The 23,942-nt window shown below is 43.1% G+C and overlaps 1 protein-coding gene across 4 annotated transcripts in view; it reads left to right on the forward strand.

Moving 5' to 3' along the window:
• The window catches only part of LOC124556685 (protein FAM102A), a 460,608-nt gene that overhangs the window by 351,551 nt on the left and 85,115 nt on the right, over window positions 1-23,942 (forward strand). For all 4 annotated transcript variants that reach the window (XR_006968659.1, XM_047130653.1, XM_047130654.1 and 1 more), the window contains exons 3-4: window positions 17,423-17,613; window positions 18,187-18,344. Coding sequence is in view for 3 of the 4 variants with exons in the window: in XM_047130653.1 (XP_046986609.1) it covers window positions 17,423-17,613; window positions 18,187-18,344 (349 nt within the window). In the remaining variant the exon portion in view is untranslated. The remainder of the gene's footprint in view (window positions 1-17,422; window positions 17,614-18,186; window positions 18,345-23,942) is intronic.

Genomic DNA, 23,942 nt, shown 5'->3' on the forward strand with positions numbered 1-23,942 from the left:
TTTCGTGGCTACGCATCTACTGCCACAGTTGAGCACTCATAACTTGGGAACTATACAGTCTAGAAGGTCGTGATTTGATTTGTTTTGTTTTGTGCCTACTGCTACGTCTCAGAAGTTGGCATTACGAATAAACAAATCAGTCCTTTGTTTCTGATACTAGTTTTCGTTGAAAGTAGTGTGATTATCGGCTATTTTTGTAGTAAGCTAACTTCTATTGCATTTTATACGTAAATTAAATGAGTAGCGTAAAAGTAACTTCAAGGAACGCAAATTTGCGGGTAACAGATATGGGAGACCTGCATTTTCTTCTAAAGTAATTGAAAACACGTGTGTTAGCAGTGAAGGAAAGAACGATAATGTTTCTGAAGTGACCACGCCCCCTAGTGCATCGAAAAGGAAAGTAACTTTAGAAACGGGGGACAGTGGTAAAAGTAATTGTTTTATGGACAACGTCATTACTGATCTGCAAATCCTTGCACAAGTTCTTTCTGAAACTGTCTCTTGCTGTCTTTGTGGTGGTGAAGTTAAACTTTATGAGGATATTGGAGCTAGAATAGGTGTTGTGTCTAAATTAATTATTAAATGTCAGAAGTGCAAAAACGAAAAAAGCATTTCATACGTCATCAAAGTGTTCAGGCAATGGATTGTATGAAACTAATGTGAGACTTCTATGGCGTTAGATGCATTGGTACAGGTGCAAGGGCTGGTAATGTTCTCTGCACTGTGTTGAATTTACCAAAACCACCTTCTATGTATGCGAAATATGTAACAGCAATTGGGGATTCTGTAAATGCTGTGGCGGAAGATTCAATGGTTGCTGCTACATCAGAAGCTGTTGAACAAAATGTGAGTGACGCAGTCATCAGCATTGCTGTGGATGGATCTTGACAAAAGCGTTGGCTTAATTCTAAAAATGGTTTTAGATCTGCAATAAGTATTGACACTGGAAAAGTTTTGGATTTAGTAAGTACTACCAGAACAACAGATTACTTCATAAGCAGCAGTGTATAAAAATTATGACGACACAAGTGAAGGAATGGAGGTAAAGGAGCAGTTAACATTTTCCACTGTTCGCAGGAGGAGAGAGGTGTCACATATGTGAATTACTTAGATGATGGAAACAGCAAGGCTTTCATTGCAGTACAAAACAGTAAGCCATATGATGTTTCTATACAAAAACTTGAGTGTGTAGGACATGTCAAGAAAAGGATGGAAACACGTCTGCGTAACTTCAAGCTGGGCAACACAAAACTGTCTGGTGAGACAATAAAATGTGCTGGATGACTAACGGACAAAGTAATTGATCAATTACAGGAATATTATTCGAAGGCCATTAGAGAGAACTGTGAAAATTTAGAGAAGATGAAGAGCTGTGTGGAGCACTTTCTTTCGTCGAATATCAACCGATGGAAAGCCATGTCATGCTCGGTGTCCACCTCCACCAAACATTTAGTGTAAATATAGGCAAGCTGAATTTTGTGGCACCCTAATGGAGGCAATTAAACCTATTTACTGAGATTTGGCAAATTCTGAGCTACGAAAGAAATGTTTACATGGGAAGACCTAGAATGTGAATGAGTCGTTCAATAATGTTGTGTGGTGCCGTGTGCGTAAGATGTATTTGTTGGCCTTATGGCTCTGAAGTTAGCTGTGTCTGATGCTGTAATAACTTTTAATGGTGGGAACTGTGAAATACGGTTCTGGAGAAATTAGGGGTAAGATTTGGACAGAACACAGCTAAAGGACTGCGGGAACTGGATGAGTTCCGTGTACATGAAGCAGAGTTAGCTGCTCAGAAAATGACAAAAGAAGCAAGAAAGAAAAGAAGGCGGCAAGCACTGGGCTGTTGTGACACTGAAGAAGACACAGACTATGGGCCAGGGCAATTCTAGTGCATAAATGACGCAGAAATGTAAGTCTGTGTACAAATTTGTAATGAAAAAAGTTTTAAACCTGAATATCTCTGAACTACGTTTTTTGCAATTAATGACCCGTTTTCTAAAAAGGTTCTGATGGTAGAGACAAGAAATTTTCACAGCAGTTGTTTTGTTTTTATGTTCGTTTATTTACAAAATTCTGTCAAAAATTGAGTGCGTGGGAAAAAAAGGTAACCTGTCCCAGAATACAATTTTAGCAATAATTCTAGTTCAGTGTATCTAGAAAGGTGCATTCAATAATTATGGAAAATTATAAGTTAGTGTCTTAAAAAGTTTCCAAGATAATTCTATAATTTAACGTTGGCGGCATAGGACATACAATGTCCCCTTAAGTATGCGCCATATTGGTAGGCGTGTCGAACGTTCGGGCAGTTCCCTGTGCACTCTGTTCGCACACCTCCAATGCTTTGACCACATCTTCAACAAACGTGCGTCACTAATATGCTGTTCAAATCTGACGTCACTCTGAGAAGTGGTTCTCTTTCTACAGGTTTGAAATGGGAACTTCAATTATGGATACCCTGTACTTACCAAACTCTGGGAAAAATAAAACCTGTGTGTTTTGCAGGTCTTTTATTGAACCAAGAAATAATAGGCCAATTAGACAGTTGCTACTGCAGATCTATAACAATACTTTTTGTATTCTTTCTTGTGTCATTGCTACCACAGTCGATAATCTGCTTTCACACTTTTAGTGAACTGAATTAAATGTCCTTAATGATTTTCCGATAATAGTGGATACTCGTTGCCAACTACAAGTTGCCATGTTCAATGTATGTTTCCAATATACTATCTTTTCAGGACTTAAAAAGTTGCACATTGACTCAAAATTCACTTTCTGTAAATGATCGCTGAGAATGGTCTGAGAACGCAGGAACTTTCTTGTTGATTTTCCAAGCCAGGGAAGTAGATGCTAGTAGAATTCATTACCCATGACGATAATAGATCTCCACGACTGTGCGCAGTAAATTGAATAGACGAACGGGAGAATAAAGATGAATTTGAGAGATTTGGTAAAAGGAAGTAGATGTTTAATTTGTCTGTAACGCTAGGTGTATAATCAATGTGTCTTACCAGTTCTGAGTTACGTGCATGAGACATCGACTTTTAATGTGAAAACTATTCCAGAACTGATAGTTGTGCAGCGAAGAATGGAGACATGCATGTTTGGTGTTACTAGCACACACACAAACGAATCAGTGAACTGGCTGGAATATAAGGCGTAACTAAGATTAATGAAAGTGACAATGAAATGGAAATAGGCCAGGCGAATGGCTGATATATGTACACTGAAATCGTTTGCCGAACTGCAAGAGATAATGTAGGATCGGCGCAGGACATTAGAAAACGTGCTGGAGTACAGACGATGCCTAGAGCTGAAGACCACGGTGCATGGAAAAATCTGGAGGGGGGTCTTTGTCGTACTTGATTATTATTATTAGTCAACAAATATTGAAGTTAAGTGAAAGCCCGCATCTCGTGGTCGTGCGGTAGCGTTCTCGCTTCCCACGCCCGGGTTCCCGGGTTCGATTCCCGGCGGGGTCAGGGATTTTCTCTGCCTCGTGATGGCTGGGTGTTGTGTGCTGTCCTTAGGTTAGTTAGGTTTAAGTAGTTCTAAGTTCTAGGGGACTTATGACCACAGCAGTTGAGTCCCATAGTGCTCAGAGCCATTTGAACCATTAGTTAAGTGAAATAGTGATAATATTGTTATCACGATCATTTAGAGCCGTGACTAAATGATAATCTAACGCTCAGGTGATAATAATGACCACATTGGTGTAGAGGAGTGAATAACTTGGTCATGAACTCCTTGTATCAATTCTTTAAACTAGCGGTCCACTCCGGCTTTGCACCAATAGCATGAATGAATGTGCAGCCAGACAATTTATCTGTCGTGAAGGTAATGGTTGCGGCGCAAGCCCGTGACCGGACTTCTGCCTGCAGCTAGAGTGCAACCTTTCTTATTCTCGCGGAGCTAGGAGGGAGACGGGTAGTGGTTCCCTCGCCACGACCGCCTTTTACCCCCGGTACTCATTTTGAAAGCACACTGAGTACACCTGGGTCCTTCCTGAAGGGACTGGAAAAAGAAAAAATACTCCCCCTCCCTACCTCAAGTTGAACTCTGAACCTCCAAGGCCATAATCTAGTGCCGTATCCTCTAAATCATTACGGTCACTACTTGTCTGGCGTAGTGGTAATAAATTATACACAAAAACATTCCTCGTGAATCAGTCCTAGCGAAAACCGTACCAAAATTCCTATATCAGTTACTAAGATTAGCCTTCACATACAGATAGAAAAAAACGCGGCAAAGGACTTTCCTAAATTTAGGAGATGACAGATAGTAACGAAAAGTTTTATACATAAGCTTTTGGCTGTGGCAGAAGTAAGTCTAATTCTGCTTATTGTGTGCAATAGAATTATCTGAGTTTATAAATTGAGATTTTCAACTACAGCCGTCTTACTCATTTTGCGTCATCTTACCTCACCTATTCTCCACAGTGGTCTCTAGTTTTCGAACCTAGTTTGGAGGCGGATGAGAAGTGAACCAGTGCGTTCCGTGCTGTCGGCGCGCCAAGCGGTGGTTGTCAGAAGACTGTCAGTGAATGTGTAGCAAAAGCTAAAAATAGCGCAATGCTTCTTCCTCAGCAAGCTCGTGCATGTTTGGCGAGCCTAGTGGCCGTTCTGCTGTGCGCTCGCTCCAGGTGAAGGCACGCGCCTAACTCCTCACTCACTTCTTAGAAGCTGCGAGCTTGATGAAAACCACTTGGTTTCTGTGAAGTCACTTGTAAAAAAAAAAAAACACCATCACAGATATCGTCACTACGGACAGTCCGTTTAACTGAAGCTATCCGAAAATTATGCATCGTTTCAATGAAGCGTGGGATGAAATGTGGGGACGCAAGAGTCACGCAGCAAGTCGGTGTGCTTAAAAGGGAAATTGGCCATCGCACCCTCCCCCCCCCCCCCCAATCTGATTTCGTGGTAAGAGGGCCCAGTGGACAGCTTGTCTAAACCTGAACACAGAGCAAGCATGTAAACAGGAAGGTGGTGTACTGAACTGTGGAAAAAAAGCAAAATAGAAACTTTCTTTTTAGCTTTTCGCTGTATTCAAATTTGTGTCTGTGTCGTGATGTATCGTCCGTTTGAAACAGCGAGATGTAAGGAAGGGACTTATAATGAAAGTTAATTCTTCACAACTACTCTATTAGCAGCCGAAAGGAAGTAGCTCTCGGACGGGAACGCGAACATTTGATGACGAGGCGACAAGTCAACCGAATCTTCCACCGGGAAAAGACGACTGTGTGTCATACACGGCATTAGTGACAGTACGTGTGTCCTTTGCCAGCAATCTGGTACCGACGCACCTAATTTGTACGCCTGGTGGGTGGGTGAGTGAGATAATGCCTCCTTGCCCGATTTAGGTGTTCGTATGAATGTGATCACCCCCAAGAAAATGTTGAAAACATAATAATTAGTCACATAAGCTGCAACAAATCAACGCAACAGTTTTACAATCGCACAGTTTCTCTGTGCTCTGTGAAAACATATGTTTTTAACGTTTTTGAAGTTGTAAGTTTTGACTTTTGATTTCCTTTTTTGTAACGTAGCTCACACCCTTTTATTTGTTGTTTTCATTTCTGTGGGACGTAGATGTGGAATTCGCCTTTTCTCACTGTTCATTACGTTTACTTGTGACGGCAACGTATTCTTACCACATGACTCATTCTGTAACCAGTGTACAGTATGACAGTTGCCAAGACTACAGAAAGAGAACAAACATTTCAATGGTCGGACGGACAGCTCATAATATTGTGAAAAGAAAAACGTAAACATAAATATAAATGTCACGAGATAGTTTTGACCATGGGTCGTCTGCTTCACAGTCCAACACCGTTACCACTTAACCATTACGCCGCGGCTGTTGGCTTTCGCTCAATATTGCACTTGTTAATCTTGGACCGTTCACTATTTCTACTTTGCCCTTTTTACAGTTCAGTACACCTCCTTCCTGTTTTCATGCTTGATCTGTGTTCAGCTATCCACTGGGGTGCGATGGGGAATTTCCCTTGTTAGAGCTGAGATATACGAGAAAGCAACATTGCTCCTCGTTCACCCGCAGAAGCTGTTCAAAATTTAAGTTCAGTCGAAAGCTTATCAAATGTGAAATCCGTTCTGTAATAAGATTTTGTTTGGCAAAAAAAATCTCAAAACTGTTTATATTAATCACGAAATATTGCTGTAAACAGACCAGATGTGATGAGTGAAGATGTCGTTCGTCAGTTTTGTCATTCGTTTAAGAATGGGCGGGCGAATGTTCATGATAATGCCAGAAGTGGTCGTCCGTGGTATAGTTAACAACGAACTGGCACAGAAAATTTTTTTTTTTTTTGGACAGCCGCTGCACAATACAGATGTGGCTCAAAGTGATTCCCACCTCTTGTGGCTTGGCTTACAACGCTTTGACTACAACGAAGCTCTTAAAGATACTGTCAAGGCATGACTACCACCTCAGGCGACAAAATTTTATGTAGAGGGAATGTGTCAACACTTTCAGATGTATGAGAAATACTTAAGTATTAATGGCTATTATGTTACAGAAATAATACGAAGGTGCAATTTTACGATTTTTCTGACGTGCTTCAACAATTCTAATATTTTGTTTATACGCTAACGGAGACTACTTTCCGTAAAGCTCTTGTAGGAAACTCAATCCCAGAAGTTATTAGAAGTTTTTCTTTTGTGACTTTTTATGGTGGCACTTAAAACGGACATCCATTTTCTACAAAATGAATATATTTGTAACACTTTTTCATCATCTGTTGCCGCGCGGGATTAGCCGAGCGGTCTAGGGCACTGCAGTCATGGACTGTGCGGCTGGTCCCGGCGGAGGTTTGAGTCCTCCCTCGGCCATGGGTGTGTGTGTTTGTCCTTAGGATGATTTAGGTTAAGTCGTGTGTAAGCTTAGGGACTGATGACCTTAGCAGTTAAGTCCCATAAGATTTCACACACATTTTGAATATTATCAGTTGGCAGTAACTGTGGTCGTATTTCAGTTATTTACTGTTTTTATGCCTACCACTAAGCGAATTCTTCAATGCTATATCATAGCAGTTAATGAAGCATTCAACTTTGGCGATATTTTTGAAGAATTTCATGGTTTACTTTGTTCTGTCGGTCGGAAACTTATTTACGTACATTATGGTTCAAATGGCTCTGAGCATTTGGGACATAACATCTGAGGTCATCAGTCACCTAGAACTTAGAACTACTTAAACCTATCTAACCTAAGGACATCAGGCACATCCATGTCCGAGGCAGGATTCGAACCTGCGACCGTAGATGTCGTGCGGTTCCAGACTGAAGCGCCTAGAACCGCTCGGCCACACGACGTACATTATGCCGTTGATGAAGATTGTAAAGTGTTCGTTGAAATCCTTAGACGTCTCTTGCCAGCTTTACGTAATTTACAATTTTTTATATCATTAAAAGCAATAGCACTGTCATTGATGTGTGTGTGTGTGTGTGTGTGTGTGTGGGGAAGGGGGGGGGGGGGTGAGGAGATCTATTACTAAATTGTAGTAGTTGTGTGCTAAGCATTGACGTGTGAAATGTAACGTTCTCGAATATCTCGCTCTGTTAGCTTTACACACAGGGCTTAACAAGTTCTACAAACAATTTTATACTTCCCGCCTAGGCTATTTATATATCACAGTGTGTACGTGATGTCTGAGTGTATTGTGGTTGGTTTTCTGTTAAGAAAGCAGTTTTGACTCTGTGCAGTCTGAATATATTAGGAATTTTGTGGGTGATTTTTGTCTCCATACGAACGGTACTCAGGCGCAGTATTTCTGTGCTTTTGGCTTATTGTTCCCACTTTTCTTTGTGATACTGTTTGCAAGTGTATCAATATACTCAATGGCTGCAGACGGCATGTTTTTTAATTTGCGGCATTCCTTCCCGCGGTTATTGTTACTATATAGTACTTCATTGGCTCTGTTAAGTAGTACCCTATATGCTACGTGCTTGTATATTGATAGGTACCAAGAGGAACTGTGTGTAGTTGTGTCTGATGCGATCCTGAAACTTTGAGTCATTGCTGTTCATCTTCGGCGAAGTTACGTAACGTGTAGTCGACACTCTAGTTCGCCTGACAGATGTTCGGTGACCAAGTCGAGGTTTTGAGCAGGTCATTCCTGCAACACCGAGTTCATTATTCAAGTAAAATTCCTGGACAGCAGCATTGGTATGCCGATATAAGAACAGTCTGATTCCACTACATTGCCATACTGTGAGAGGCTCGCTATTATCGAAATCGCTTCATGAACACCAGCGTTCACTGTGTAATCGACCAAACTCAATAATCCGTGTAAAAACATAAAAACACACAACGATTATCTTTCCACTTATATACCGATGTTCACTATCTCAGAATTACATTTTTTTTTTGTTTGTGAATCATTCGCCAGGTCCAGCACACGTGCGAAAGTCGTATGTACTGTACCTGTCACTCCATAAAACTTTGTTCTACTACTCCGATGGCCGGCCGAAGTGGTCGTGCGGTTAAAGGCGCTGCAGTCTGGAACCGCAAGACCGCTACGGTCGCAGGTTCGAATCCTGCCTCGGACATGGATGTGTGTGATGTCCTTAGGTTAGTTAGGTTTAACTAGTTCTAAGTTCTAGGGGACTAATGACCTCAGATGTTGAGTCCCATAGTGCTCAGAGCCATTTTTCTACTACTCCACAGACCAATGGGGGCATTGTTCACAACGCATGGCTCATTCATTCTTACGATCAATGGACTTTGGACAGCGACACGAATGTGAAAAGGTCTTTTCACTTGTCGATGGCTCTTTTTGCAGCCAGCGTGACTGTAACGGAAGTCCCCATGTAACAGATGACAAGTATGTCTGCCGATTTTAGTCGGACAGTACTTCTCATAGTTACGCGATCTTCTTCAGCGTTGGTTGGGCTCGGTTCTTCCATAGCGTTTCCACTCCGCAGTAACACTGCTACAGCTAACCTGGGCACACACAGTTCCTACGGAATTCCTCTCGCAGTGCCGAACTCGCTCCCTTCTCAAAATGGTTCAAATGGCTCTGAGCACTATGGGACTCAACTGCTGAGGTCATTAGTCCCCTAGGACTTAGAACTAGTTAAACCTAACTAACCTAAGGACATCACAAACATCCATGCCCGAGGCAGGATTCGAACCTGCGACCGTAGCGGTCTTGCGGTTCCAGACTGCAGCGCCTTTAACCGCACGGCCACTTCGGCCGGCCGCTCCCTTCTCATTCTGATACAATAAATGTTAGTGACGTTGACTCGTCAGAGTAGCCTGATGTGACACAAGCACACTCAGTGGGGTACCCAGAGACTTTGCACTATGTTGTGTATACTGCGACTTGAGGTGGCCTTGTTTCAGCGTTGTTCTACGGCTCATTCGGTAAGGTATGACGTGACGTGAACACTTGATAACAAACGACTGATTTGGATTGAGCGGTTTGCGATTGAAATCTTTCTGGTAAGTATTTAGTAATATTCGAAAATTTGTCCCGGAACGGGAATCGAGCGATGGTTTCCTACTTATCGCAAGCAGTCACCTTAGCCATTCGATTATCTGAGCGCGCCTCGAGACCTGACTCATACTTTCATTATCACTGATGTTTCCCCTTATGATTTCCGAACATTAATCCCGAGCGGGGATAGCACAATGGTTAGCACACTTGGACTCGCATTCGGGAGGACAAAGGTTCAAACCCGCGTCCGGCCATCTTGATTTAGGTTTTCCATGATTCTCCTAAGTCGCTTAAGGCAAACGCCGGGATGGTTCCTTCGAAAGGGCACGTGCGCTTTCCTTTTCCAGCCTTAACTAATCCGAGCTTGTGCTCCGTTTCTGGTGATCTTGTTGTCGACGGGACGTTAAATACTGATCTCCTCCTCCGAACACTACTATCAAAGGTATGTGGTGTGCGAGGTGTACGGGAATAGTTCCACCAAGTTCTATGGAGCCTCGTGGCGCACCCTGCCACAAGCAATACAAAGACAGGAATGAAATGTAGTCAAATTAAATGACCCGTGGAAATGAAATCAATGAAGATTAAATGACTTCTGCTTGGAGTGTTATGAAATCGTGGATGGAAAAATCACTCAGTTGTAAGCTGGCAGTGTTAAGTAGTGGGCGCGCGGCTGTAATGTGTCAACCTTGCTGTGTCACGAATTGCTATGGATCATCTCCAAGTCAAATGTCAAAGACATTCTCCACGATGTTTTGAAGGAGAGAGAAGTGTGTGCATAGTTTGTCCGCACACCTTGCTTCCCGGACAATAACAACGATGCGTGGATCATTCCCACGACTTGACTGAAATGCAAAACGCGGACATTTCTCTTCTGGAGAAAAATTACCGTGGGTGACGACACATAGTGTTTTCAATACGAACCTACCACAAAACGACAAAATGCAGAAATTCTCGTGAAGGGTCAACGTTTTGACGACATAAGCGGCAGTCGAGCCAATGTGACGAGCGAGGACTTTTCTGGAAGTTTCACAAGGCTGTATGAAAATTCCGTGTATTGTACTCGTGTGTGTGTGTGTGTGTGTGTGTGTGTGTGTGTGTGTGTGTGTGTGTGTGTGGTGTGACTATTTAAGATACCTGAAACTTTGAAAGCGACCAGCTTAAATATTTTCTATTTTTTTATTAATACAGTCTCGAAACATAACACAACGCTACGACCCCACAGATGGATCTACACTAACAGTGTCAAACATTCCCACCATTAGAAACGGCATAGATTCGAGGCACTACTTATTTAGTGTACGAGCTATATCTCCCCCCCCCCCCCCCCCCCCACACAACTTTTTCTCTTGACGCCAAATAATAACGAAGAAAATGCTTGAACAGCAGTCCACTAGCAAGAGTTGAACACTTAAGAAGGAGAAAACGCGTAACATTAATTTTAAAGTCATGTGATTGATCAGCGCAGTGGAGACAATGAACAGCGGCAGACCATATCCAAACGAGATTAGTTACGTGAACTGGGAGCTTGTGCAGTCTTCTAAGACGACGACATTGTTGCGGAATGTCTCCATCACAAAATGCCCTTCAACTCAAGTCTACGCTGCTGTAAGGTAAATTATTTCGTAAATAATGGATGCTTTCGTGTGGAAGTTTTGCTTAATATTATGTAAACATCTTTTGGATGAAACTGTTTACTAATATCAAGGTATTTCAACCTTGTACATCGGCTGAGCTAATCCATTTTCTTCAGAATCTGTTTCAAAGAAAGCGTTGAAAAGTAACTTAAGCAGTGCTTTCGTATTAGACTTTACAGTGTTTGTCCATGGGAGGTATCCTCCACAAAACCCATTACATCACAGCTAATAAGAATTTTTTTTAAATTTATTGGCTTTCTGAAAGTGCCCGTACAGCCAGCCAAACACAGGAAATGTTACATTACAGTTGGTTTTCTTAGTTCATGGAACTCATTGTTTTAAGTCGTACCCAGGTACCATGTGACATAGAATTAACAAAGGACTGATTCGACATAAAACAAGGTTTACAATCAGTATGTACCAAAGCGAGTAAACAAGACGAAAATGGAAAACACGATACACAGTGGTAGTATGGTATAAAAATCCTATGGGTAACGCAATAAGAAATGATAAATCGCCGTTGGTACACGTTTGGGGTATTCTGTCCACATTAATGGCTATATATCTAAATTAACAATAAAATGCTCTGTGTATGTCATATGTGAACTGCTTCAAAAGCTGCGGATAGGAAGTTGAATATTTGTTTAGGCCTGTAAGTACCGTCTAGACCAAATAGGATAAAAGTTTACAAGAACCAGACTAGGGTGTTACAGCCACACCTACGGATACGAAAGTATTCAGACATGTACAAAATGGTTCAAATGGCTCTGACAAGGGAACCTCCCCATCGCACCCCCCTCAGATTTAGTTATAAGTTGGCACAGTGGATAGGCCTTGGAAAACTGAACACAGATCAATCGAGAAAACAGGAAGAAGTTGTGTGGAACTATGAAAAAAATAAACAAAATATACAAACTGAGTAGTCAATGGCATGATATGCAACATCAAGGAAAGTATGGGCTTCGTAGCGCTGTGGTCCCGTGGTTAGCGTGAGCAGCTGCGGAACGAGAGGTCCTTGGTTCAAGTATTCCCTCGAGTGAAAATTTTACTTTCTTTATTTTCGCAAAGTTATGATCTGTCCGTTCGTTCATTGACGTCTCTGTTCACTGTAATAAGTTTACTGTCTGTGTTTTGCGACCGCACCGCAGAACCGTGCGATTAGTAGACGAAAGGACGTGCCTCTCCAATGGGAACCGAGAACATTTGATTGCAAGGTCATAGGTCAACCGATTCCTCCACAGGAAAACATTTCTGATATATTCTATACGACACTGGTGACGGCATGTGCGTCATATGACAGGAATATGTTGTCGACCCACCTAACTTGTACACTTGGCGAATGGGTAAAAAGATTCTTCTACCTTGCCCGATTTAGGTTTTCTTGTGGATGTGATAATCACTCCCAAAAAAGTGATGAAAAAATAAGAATTTGTCACATAAACTGAAAATAAAAAATTAAACTTTTCACTCAAGGGAAGACTTGAACTCAAGTACCTCTCATTCCGCAGCCGCTCACGCTAACCACGGGACCACGGCGCTCATAAGCCCATACTTTCCTTCATGTTGCCCATCTTCCGCATGGACTACTCAGTTTGTATATTTTGCTTATTTTTTCGTAGTTCCACACAACTTCTTCCTGTTTTCTCGATTGATCTGTGTTCAGTTTTTCAAGGCCTATCCACTGTGCCAACTTATAACTAAATCTGAGGGGGGGGGGGGGGGGGTGCGATGGGGAGGTTCCCTTGTGAGCACTATGCGACTTAACTTCTGAGGTCATCAGTCGCCTAGAACTTAGAACTAATTAAACCTAACTAACCTAAGGACATCACACACATCCATGCCCAAGGCAGGATTCGAACCTGCGACCGGAGCGGTCGCTCGGCTCCAGTCTGTAGCGCCTAGAACCGCACGGGCACTCCGGCCGGCTCTGACATGTACACATAGGAGGTACGTAGTGACATACATTTAGAGGCTGAGCGTTCCATAGTCTGCAGAGTTAATTGAGCTTTAGTCTTCCGCTAGCATTTTAACTAACAAGAGCATTAGATTATAAGCGCAGGGAGCTATAGCTTGATGTTGGCAGTGTTGACAAACTCGTACAGTAGCTTATACATTGCTACATCGTTGGATACTAACAAGGCTTGGAGGATGTTTGTGAGCTGATGACAAAGAACCCTAAGATTATACATTGCAAGAACGTTTATGTGATACGCGTTCCGAGGACATCGTACAAAAATATGGTTTGGATATCATAAGAAGTGTTTCTGAAGCCTAATCAATGTTAGTAATCCTGCAGATAAGTTCTGAAAAAGAAACCAAATACGAAATCATAAATCAAACGAATAATTGTGATAGTGTATGTAAGTAAAAATATGGATATAGAAGGCGACGAATAATTTCAGTGACAATTATGTAGTAGCCGAAAGGGTGTGTAATGTTATATCAGAACAAACTTTTTTTTCGCAGAAATTGAGTTTATTGTGAACAAAGGATCTTCCTTTTAAAGTAATCGATTGGATGTAGTTAGTGTGCTTCAACCGATCTTTGATTTACAAATTGAGCGGAGATTTCAGAAGAACTACATCACATATAACTCCCTCCATTGAAAAGCTAAGTTACATTTTGTCCAATGCTTGTAGTAACGACAATAAATGTGTACACAAAGCTAATTTTAACGCCTGACAGCTCTTTAAAATTTGGGTTCAATAAAATTTGGAATAGAGAAATATATCGTTTCATTATTAAGTGACATGGCTTGTTTGCCTATTAGTAAGCAGGAATAATGCTATGTTTTTATTTAATTGTCATGGAGATCAGAGGCAGAGCACAACTCCAGATTTCTCTGTTCAGCGAATACTTAAGACGCGGTTTGTATGTGATAAGAGAGTAGTTCAAATTCGCATTCCGCCATCGAGACCTACGTTTATCTGCATTTTTCGTAGAATGCTGCAGGCGAATGCTCGAATGGTTCATTGTAAAAGCCCGTCATTGTTCAGCCGGGCTGGTGTTCGATCGCTAACGACATGGACGTTTATGAGAAGGTGAATGCCCATATTTGCAGTGGGCCAAATGTTGATAACATGATACACTGAACAAAGCAGGCATCGAAACCTGGCAAACAAATTTCCTCTCACGTGAAGTGAGAAGCTGTAAGACTTCATTTACGGCGGTAGAGTTTATCTTATCTCAAAACTGTTTCCGCCTTTTACGGCCGCTTTTAACCGCAGAATGCTACTGCGATTTCTCCGGGCCACCTCTTTTATTGTCGTAGGACAACAGGACCACGGAGACGAGTGGCCAGTTACACTTGACTGCACCGCAGACTTCGTGGTAACTAAACTATTCTATTGATTACCTCAGACGTGTAAAATGCTTTAGAAGCCTGCCACGTATGTTTCACATGTTGTTGTTTCACTCATTCTTCAAACATTTTCTAAAGATGGAGTCAGTCCAGTATTTGGTTAAATACACTATTGGCCATTACAATTGCTACACCACGAAGATGACGTGCTACAGACGCGAAATTTAACCGACAGGAAGAAGATGCTGTGATATGCAAATGATAAGCTTTTCAGAGCATTCACACAAGGTTGGAACCGATGGCGACACCTACAATGTGCTGACATGAGGGAAGTTTCCAAGCGATTTGTCATACACAAACAGCAGTTGACCGGCGTTGCCTGGTGAAACGTTTATGTGATGCCTCGTGTAAGGAGGAGAAATGCGTACCATCACGTTTCCAACTTTTGATAAAGGTCGGATTGTAGCCTATCGCGATTGCGGTTTATCGTACCGCGACATTGCTGCTCGCGTTGGTCGAGATCCAATGACTGTTAGCAGAGTATGGAATCGGTGGGCTCAGGAGGGTAATACGGAACGCCGTGCTGGGTCCCAACGGCCTCGTATCACTAGCAGTCGAGATGACAGGCATCTCATCCTCATGGCTGTAACGGATCATGCAGCCACGTCTTGATCCCTGAGTCGACAGATGGGGACATTTGCAAGACGACAACCATCTGTACGAACAGTTCGACGACGTTTGCAGCAGCGTGGACTATCAGCTCGGAGGCCATGCCTGCGGTTATCCTTGACGCTGCATCATAGACAGGAGCGCCTGCGGTGGTGTACTCAATGACGAACCTGGGTGCATGGTGGCAAAACGTCATTTTGTCGGATGGATCCAGGTTCTGTTTACAGCCTGATGATGATGGTCGCATCTGTGTTTGGCGACGACAACCATCTGCACGAACAGTTCGACGACGTTTGCAACAGCATGGACTATCAGCTCAGAGACCATGACTGCGGTTACCCTTGACGCTGCATCACAGACAGGAGCACCTATGATGGCGTACTCAACGACGAACCTTGGTGCGCGAATGGCAAAACGTCATTTTTTCGGATAAATCCAGGTTCTGTTTACAGCATCATGATGGTCGCATCTGTGTTTGGTGACATCGTGGTGAACGCGCATTGGAACCGTGTATTCATCATCGCCATACTGGCGTATCACCCGGCGTGATGGTATGGGGTGCCATTGGTTACACGTCTCGGTCACCTCTTGTTCGCATTTACGCCACTTTGAACGGTGGACGTTACATTTCAGATGTGTTACGACCTGTGGCGCTACCCTTCATTCGAGCCCTGCGAAACCCTGCATTTCAGCAGGATAATGCACGACCGCATGTTGCAGGTCCTGTACGGGCCTTTCTGGATACAGAAAATGTTCGACTGCTGCCCTGGCCAGCACATTCTCCAGATCTCTCACCAATTGAAAACGTCTGGTCAATGGTGGCCGAGCAACTGGCTCGTCACAATACACCAGTCACTACTCTTGATGAACTGCGTTATCGTGTTGAAACTGCATGGGCAGCTGTACCTGTACCTGTACATGTCATCCAAGCTCTGTTTGACTCCATTCCCAGTTGCATCAAGGCCGTTAGTACGGTCAGAGGTGGTTGTTCGGGGTACTGATTTCTCATGATCTATGCACCCAAATTGCGTGAAAATATAATCACATGTCAGTTCTAGTATAATATATTTGTCCAATGAATACCCGTTTATCATCTGCATTTCTTAGTGGTGTAGCAATTTTAATGACCAGTAGTGTAGTCGTGTGAGAAGCCTTAAAACCATCCAGGCTGCAGATGGGCCTGATCTGCGTTGTAGTTTGTGAGGGACTGAAACGAGGATTTGCTTACTTTCCCGAACTAAGAAGAGAAATGGTTGAGGGAAGTGTACACAATGCGGTCTTCGTGTAACACCAACGAAGTTGCGGAACTAGATGGCTGGTGTTCCACTAAATGTGACTGACTGGAATGAGAGAGATCAAGTTTTGTTCCAGTTGCTTACTAGCTTCCCGGAAGACACCTTTGAGTGGGTATACATCCGTCCATTCTTGCTAATTGTCACTACTCAGAAATTGACGTTGCTTCCGCTGGTTGACTTATAATTCACTGCCAGTGTTGTGGTTTAGTTAAAAGAACTAACATCAATTTTGCTTGCGTTTCAAATCGACGTCGGTGGTCGGTAAGGTTACATATTTTTGGACCGGTCATATCATCTCAGGCTCTGCACTGCAAGAGCAAATTTTAATACCTGTGGCCGTTTTTGCATTTGTCTGGTCTACTTGAGCGCAGTTCAGTTTAGTGACGTGTGTGAGAAAATAACTCTTTCCGTGACAGAGGAGGGTAAATCGCAGTGAAACGTTAACGCTACAACCAATGCTTGCGTATTTAAAAGGTCAGTAAGAAATGTGATGTGGCCTCACACGAAGATGGTTGAACGCCAGTACACTGTTTAAAATCCATAAACTCTGGAAATAGTCTCATGGAGCAACGAATAAGGTGCGGTTGACAGTATAACCTACAACGTAGAATGTTTTAAGTCAGTGGTGCTTTCCTGGATTAGTGCACGTGTTACTTTAGTTTCCGTACTCGTCAATATCCACATATCAACAGTATGCAGACGTGTGCACGCACTACCTACACTTTAAGTTACTACCTGCAGTTCATTTTACTTTAAGTTGCATACCTGCCACATGAAACGGATGCTTAAGGTCAACGGCATAAGATTCCACTGTTGCTAGGCTGTTCCAGTGCTACACCATGGGACACCAGACGATAACACACAATTCCTACATCAACGTCCGCTCATGTGACATGACTCTTTTATTTGGGACTCAACAGACGTACTTAACAACTTAGCATAGCTACGTTTGCCGGCTAACATTCAGTTAATTGCAAAAGTTTTTTCAAGCAATGCATTTTCAGCGAAGAACTTAATGAATCATGTGTCATACAATTTAGTCATTGAAGCTTCTGTTGCGTTTCAGGAAGTGAAAGGTGGAAGATCATTCCAGAAGCTTGGTTTTTGTGACCTGAATCTTGCCGAGTTCGCCGGATCTGGGGAGACGACTCGAAGGTACCTGCTAGAAGGATACGATACCCGGCATAGGCAAGATAATTCTATGCTGAGAGTATCCGTTAAAATGAATATGCTGTCGGGAGACATTTTATTTAAAGTGTAAGTATTAAAAATGTAATAGATTCCTGTACCTTTCAGTATAATTTATGGAAAATGACGAAGAAACTAACTAAGTTTTTTCACTTTTTAAGTCCTAACCGTTTGTAGAACGTCAGAATCACGTTTTCATTTGTGTGTAATAGGCAGTAGTCAACATATTTTGAAACATCAATACATTTGGCATCGCTGAATTATCTCCTCTGAAACAAATAGCCAGCAGAGGTTCAAAACGGTTATTGTTCTAAAGATAATGCTGTAGTAACTGACTGATATTCAAACATTTTCATTGGAGCGCTTTCTATTGTATGGACTTCAGCTCTCTCCTCCAGCGCCACTCATAACTTCTCATCTTTTAAACTGGCATTTTGGTCTCATTACACCTTCATATATGAATCATCGGATTATGTGAAAATTTGGTAAACTTTAAGAAGTTCGTTTGCATTAGGTTGTTCGTTCTTGCTGGAAAAAGCTGTTTTTTCCGTTGAAAAATGTAAAATGGCTTGGAAAATTTGACAAAATACTTAAATATTTATGTTATGGCAAGCTGCTTCATCGCAATTGTTCTGATTTCAGTCCGTCGCCATCTCTAAAACATAAACCTGTAGTTGTACAAGAGGAAGGCTCTGAGAGGAGAGACGACTACTCCAGCGGCTCAGTGGCGGGATCTGTGGCAAGCGGCAGCTCGGGATTTGGCAGCTTGCCAAAGAAGAGGCCGGCCTTGTTCTCATCAGGTCAGAACATCTCCTAACATCGATTTGCGTCTGCTTCTTAATATGTGGTGAGGCTGTCTGCAGGGGTGAGACGCTCCAGCTCACTGGTTGGAGAAATCCCACATAGATCCCGGACGTCTTTCCTTCGTCGATAACAATATTAGAATTCCGTGAAAGCTGTGCCTCATTTGCTCTGTTACCGAGGAAACAGGTCAAGAAAAACTTTTTGGCTAATGATAGAATTCAAGTTTGGATGCGGAAAGGAGACTGAGAAACTTTCTCTGCAACTCAACACTCAAAAACAATGACAGCTTAATTGTCTCTGTGCATTCTGTAATTAGTCGGGTGTTCTCTTCGGGGACCCTGCGTGAGCGACACGTTGGGGCTTGTTGTATACCCCTAGATTCGTCACTTGAAACTGTGTACATAAGTTTTCGCAGGATAATCAGCATGTGTCTTCAAGTGTGTCCTAATTCAGGTTTGTAGCACTTGCGTGCTGCACTCCTGTGTGTCAGTCAAACCTATGACCATCTGTGCTGCCCTTCTTTGTATACGTTCAACATGTGTCGTTAATCCTGTTTGATATGAGTCCCACACGACTGAGCAGTGTTCTAGGATCGGTCGCACGAGTATTTCGTAAGCAATCTTCTTTGTAGGCTGACTGAATTTCCATAGTACTCCGTCCGAACAGGCTTCGGAAGGCCCAACGGTACCGACCAACCACCCTGTCATCCTCAACCGATAGGCGTCACTAGATGCGGATATGGAGGGGCATGTGGTCAGCACACCGCTCTTCCAGCCGGTCTCAGTTTTTGTGTGTATGAGTGTGAATTCCTAAGGAACCAAACTAGTGAGGTCATCGGTCCCTAGACTTAAACACTACTTAAACTTATGCAAAGAACAACATACACACCCATGCCCGAGGGAGGACTCGAACCTCCGGCGGAAGAGGCCGCGCCATCCGTGACATGCCGCCTCAAACCGCGTGGCCACTCCGCGCGGGTCAGTTTTTGACCGGAGCCACCACTTCGCAGTCAAGTGACTCCTCAATTGGCATTGCAAGAGTTGAGTGCACCCCGGTTGCTAACAGCGCTCTGTAGACACGAAATGTCACCCAAATGCTAGCTAAGCCAGACAGCGATTAACTTCGGTGATCTGACGGGCACTGGTGTTACCACTGCAGCAAGGCCGTTGGCATTTCCATAGTATGGGGTGTTCCGAACGCATATATTGAATAAACTGTGAGACATACAAATATGAAACTTGGGACACATATTTAAGACTCTCTCAAGTGTTGGTTACAGATGTTCAATATGCTCTCCACTAGTGACACGAGCACTATCACTTCGATATTCGAATTCCTCCCATACTCGGGTAAACATGTCCATCGTTACTGATGTTACGGCAGTACGGATCCGGTTCTTCAACTCCCCTAGGTTCTGTGATATAAACGTTGTTCTTAATAAAACCCCACAGAAAGAAGTCACAGGGCGTCAAATCCAGTGACCGTGGAGGCCAGCTGAGAAGTGCTAAATCCCCGTCGTTTGACGACAGATCCAACGGCCCGATAGAGTTTCTTTCAGATCCGGTGAAGCGTGCCCCTTCTTGTTAAAAAAATAAGTTGTCCCCGTTCAGTCTCGGAAACAACCAGTTTCCTTACATAGGAAGACAATGCTGACCGTTAATCGCGTTTCCATCAAAAAAGAATGGGCCGTAAACAAATGAGTGGGATATCGCACAAAGCACTTTGGGTGAATGTCGTACATGTTCACTGTGTACATGTGGGTACTGTAGGCCCCAATTTCGAACATTGTGTTTGTTTCCTTTCACAGTAAGATGGAAAGTCGTTTAATCACTGAACAGGATGCTCCGTGAGAAAGTGTTATCACTGTCAATAGCATTCTGAAGCTCGTCAGAAAAGTCACACGTTTGCGTTTGACGTTACGAGATAGAACCTGTAACAGCTCCATGACCAGCCCATGTCTCAAAACATGCCAAATTGTTGTTGGAGAGCGTTATAACTCCCGACTGGCACGACGAGTTGATTTCGTAGGACTACGTTGGAAAGCGGCTTGATTTTGTGGGACATTTTTGTCGGAAACACGAGGGCGGCCAGGGATCTTTCCTTTATATACACATCCCGTTTCCACAAACTGTCGTCCATTCGGAGGACCAGTTTGGTAGCTCAACCAGAAACGTCTTAGCACTGTAATCACGGAATTACACTTTGAAAAATCGAGAACACAGAATGACTTCTGTTTCGGAGTAGCCATTTTGCATGATTTGGCGCTAACCAAGGGAACAGAAGACAACCAACATCTAGCGCCAATGAATAGAAACTAGACAATGTATTCGTTTCTCCAATAACCGAGCCGTGGCGCAGCGATCGATAGTTTTAACTACATAATGCTTTGCAGAACGTATATTATTTTTGGGACACCCTGTGTTTAACTAGTGAACCGAAGTATACCACCTGGTTTACCGGCAACTGAACGTTCGTGATCATTGTATTTGACATCTTTACAAATTGTTACACCCAGACAATGTTTGATTTGTACAAAAAAAAAAAAAAAAAAAAAAAAAAAAAAAAGAAAAGGAATATTGACAAATATGGGGCCGAAGTTTCTCATCAGCAGTCTTACCTCATTTACGATGTAGATGTAACATAACACTTTCTATGAACTTGTCTCCATTATCTTGTTCTTATCGTTTTACAGACAAATTAAATGATTACATCAGTATTTTTAAGTACTTTTTTCTTTCGAAAGTTATTTCTCTGCATATCTCACGTATTGTTACTACCAGCAATTTTTTTCAGTGCCTTCCGTGCTATCATTTTGTTAACGAAGCACGTGCTTGTTTTCTTTAGTCATATTGAGAATGTAGATCTACATGAAAACCCTACAATTCACAGAGGCAGAAGGTTCACCGAGCCACTGTCACACAATTTTTCTTACCTTTTCACTCCCGAACAGCGCGCGGGAAAAAAGAACAGCTCTTATTTTATTACGATTGTAATTTTTCCCTATGTAATTGGGCGTCAACAGAATATTTTATACTCGGAGGAGAAAGTTGGTGATTGAAATTTCGTGAAAGATATGAACAGTACTCAGGAAAGGTCCCTTAAGGGTCTTGGAAATCGTCTCCTTTACAGGTAGCCTAATGTTTCACAGATTTCTGCCAGTAAATAAGGGTCGTTTGTTTCGTCACTACTATAGTTAAGACTACGTATTAGTTTCACTGCATTTCTCTTTGCAAGGAAGCCGTAGGTATTTGACTGTTATGACTGGTTACAGAGATACATACATCTGCTTTTGTTCTGTACTGCAGAGGCCATCGCTCTTGATTACTCTGTCTCATAGTGACAAGTTGTCTAAGTCAGTTTCCCCTAGAACCCCGCGTCGAGCTGTCTTTTTCATAGACAATAGCATCTCGAGCAATCTGAAGAGGTAGTACAATGGCTAAGACATTGTATTCGCATTCTGGAGGAGCAGGTTTCAAATCCCCGTCCAGCCACTCAAATTTACGTTTTTCTTTGTGGCAGATATCGGGAGGTTTCCTTTCCTTCCAAAATGGCAAGACCGATTTCGTTCCCAATCTATGTCCAGGCCGAACATTTGCTCCGTTTCCAGTAAGATGTTAAACACTTCATGTACTTTATGTACACTCTAAAACACGAAAACCGACGCACTACGAAGGAATTATGCGAATGGGACGGAAATCAGTAGACCTGCATGCACTGACAAACAAGTGATTACAATTTCAGATAAAATGGTTGATTTATTCAAAAGAGAGAGAGAGAGAGAGAGAGAGAGAGAGAGAGAGAGAGAGAGAGAGAGAGAGAGAGAGCGCTTCACAAATTAAGCCATTTAGTAACGGGATGGTCCACCTCTGTCCCCTATGCAAACACTTATTCGGTTGGAATTGATTGACAGAGTTGACGGATGTCCTGTTGAGCAATCATCAAAATCCCGAGCTGGTTGGAGGGCCCTGCCCATACTGCTCCAAACGTTCTCAACTGAGCAGAGATCCGGCGACCTTGCTGGCCAAGGTAAGGTTTGGCAAACACGAACACAAGCAGTAGAAACTCTCGCCATGTGTGGGTGAGCACCATCACGCTGAAATGAGGATGGCTTGCCATGAAGGGAAACAAAATGGCTCGTCGAATATCGTCGACTTGCCGCTGTGCTGTAAGGGTGCCGCGGATGACATCGAAAGGGATCCTGCTATGAAAAGAGGTGGCACCCCAGACCGTCACTCCTGGTTGTCGGCTATGTTACCGCTGTCTGGGCGATTTCAAGACACGTCTTCGGCCTGAAATGTCATTGACTGAAGTAGAATTGTCTTCAGTGGTGAATCTCGCTTCGAAATGACCCCGATGACCAACGAAGACGTGTCTGAAGACGCCCCCAAACAGCGGTGGGATACCAACCTGACTGTCGCCCGCCATACGGCCCAACAAGGAGTGATGGTCGGGGGTGCCATTTCATTTCATAGCAGGACCCCTTTGGTTGTCGTTCGCGGCTCCCTTACAGCACAGCCGTACGTCGACATTGTTCTAAGATCCATTTTGTTTCCCTCCTTGGCTTGCATTTCAGAATGCTATGCCCGCCCACACACGGCGAGAGTTTCTACTGCTTGTCTTTGTGCTTTCCAAACTCTGTCTTGGTCGGCAAGGTCGCCGGATCTCTCCCAATTGAGCCTTATGGTCAGGGCCCTCCAACCAGCTCTGTGGACAGAATTTGGCAAGATATCCCTCAGCTGGACGTCCCACAACTCAAGTCAATCAATGCCAAGCCGAATAAGCGTTTGCATGAGGGCCAGAGGTGGACCAATGCGTTATTGACTTGCTCAATTTGTGAAGCTCTTTCTCTTGAATAAATTATCAATTTTTTTCTGAGATTGCAATAATTCGTCTGTGGATGTACGTCGCACCTATCGACTTTCAATCCGATACTTCCTTTGTGGTGCGTCTTTTTGTGTCTTGGAGTGTATATTGATATGAGCGTATGCATGGTGCATCGTTTGCTACATGGGCGTACTTTCGTTCGTGATCAACTCTCCCAGGCAGGAGAAAGTAGTGGAGGTCCGTGAATCCTCTACAACACCAGAAGATGGTGAGTACATTCTTACAAAATAAGTAGCTTTCGTTGCGACATTAGTCTGTGGAGGGCGGTCTGCGAGCAGTAGCAAGGTTCCTGGGAGCATAAGAAATTTATAAAGTAGTCCAGAATATCCAGGACGCACTGCTCTATCTTCAAAGTCTGGGAAATGAGGTGCCTTTCCACTGGATACCCAGGCGCATAGGTTTTTTAAGGAACCCTAAATGGCAAATGTAGCAGCATAGGCGGCATGTCACCATAATCAGTTTAAAGTGCCCTCTCCGTACAATCTATCATCTCATTGCTGAGTTATAGTGTCATGTGTAGACAGAAATAAGATTGGTGGCTGACAGTTATAGACAATAAGCTCCATCTAGTAAAGTCAACAGCTCGGCCATGGCGTACTTTCTTCCAGTCACGCAGACGGGAAGAGGTCCTTCTTACTAGCCTTCGCTTAGTACACAGCCCTATGACGCATAGCTTCTTGCCCCTGCGGTAGGACCCTCCAATGTTGTAG

The sequence above is a fragment of the Schistocerca americana genome, chromosome X (genome assembly GCF_021461395.2).
Source record: "Schistocerca americana isolate TAMUIC-IGC-003095 chromosome X, iqSchAmer2.1, whole genome shotgun sequence".
Classification (NCBI taxonomy): domain Eukaryota; kingdom Metazoa; phylum Arthropoda; class Insecta; order Orthoptera; family Acrididae; genus Schistocerca; species Schistocerca americana.